A 344-nucleotide genomic window follows, 5' to 3' on the forward strand; every position below is an offset into this window, starting at 1 on the left:
CCTCTCACCGCCTCTGGTTTCCCGCGGTACCAGGTTTTCTGCATCTCGGTGGCCTCCGCACCGCGCTCTACAACTATATTTTTGCCAAAAAACACCAAGGGACCTTTATTTTGAGAGTGGAGGATACAGACCAAAATCGAGTGGTGCCTGGAGCTGCGGAGGGAATAGAAGATATGCTGGATTGGGCAGGTATCTGCAAACATCCTGTGTGTTTTACTCACTGAAAGGATCTGTTTTTAGAGATTAACGGTGCCCAGGTTGAGAGTGTTTTGCCTGACAGCAAGTTACGCAGCGTTTCAGGTGATGCATTAGTTGCAGTGCAGTCATTGCTGCAGCTTGGTGCC

At 49.7% G+C, this 344-nt stretch overlaps 1 protein-coding gene across 1 annotated transcript in view; it reads left to right on the forward strand.

Annotated features, from left to right (window-relative positions):
* The first annotated feature begins 36 nt into the window (after window positions 1–36).
* Window positions 37–344, forward strand: part of EARS2 (glutamyl-tRNA synthetase 2, mitochondrial) — a 7467-nt gene continuing 7159 nt past the window's right edge. The window contains exon 1 of the mRNA XM_010165122.2: window positions 37–189. Coding sequence (XP_010163424.2) covers window positions 174–189 — 16 coding nt within the window. The 5' untranslated portion in view covers window positions 37–173. The remainder of the gene's footprint in view (window positions 190–344) is intronic.

The sequence above is a fragment of the Antrostomus carolinensis genome, unplaced genomic scaffold (genome assembly GCF_000700745.2).
Source record: "Antrostomus carolinensis isolate BGI_N321 unplaced genomic scaffold, ASM70074v2 scaffold31713, whole genome shotgun sequence".
Taxonomy (NCBI): domain Eukaryota; kingdom Metazoa; phylum Chordata; class Aves; order Caprimulgiformes; family Caprimulgidae; genus Antrostomus; species Antrostomus carolinensis.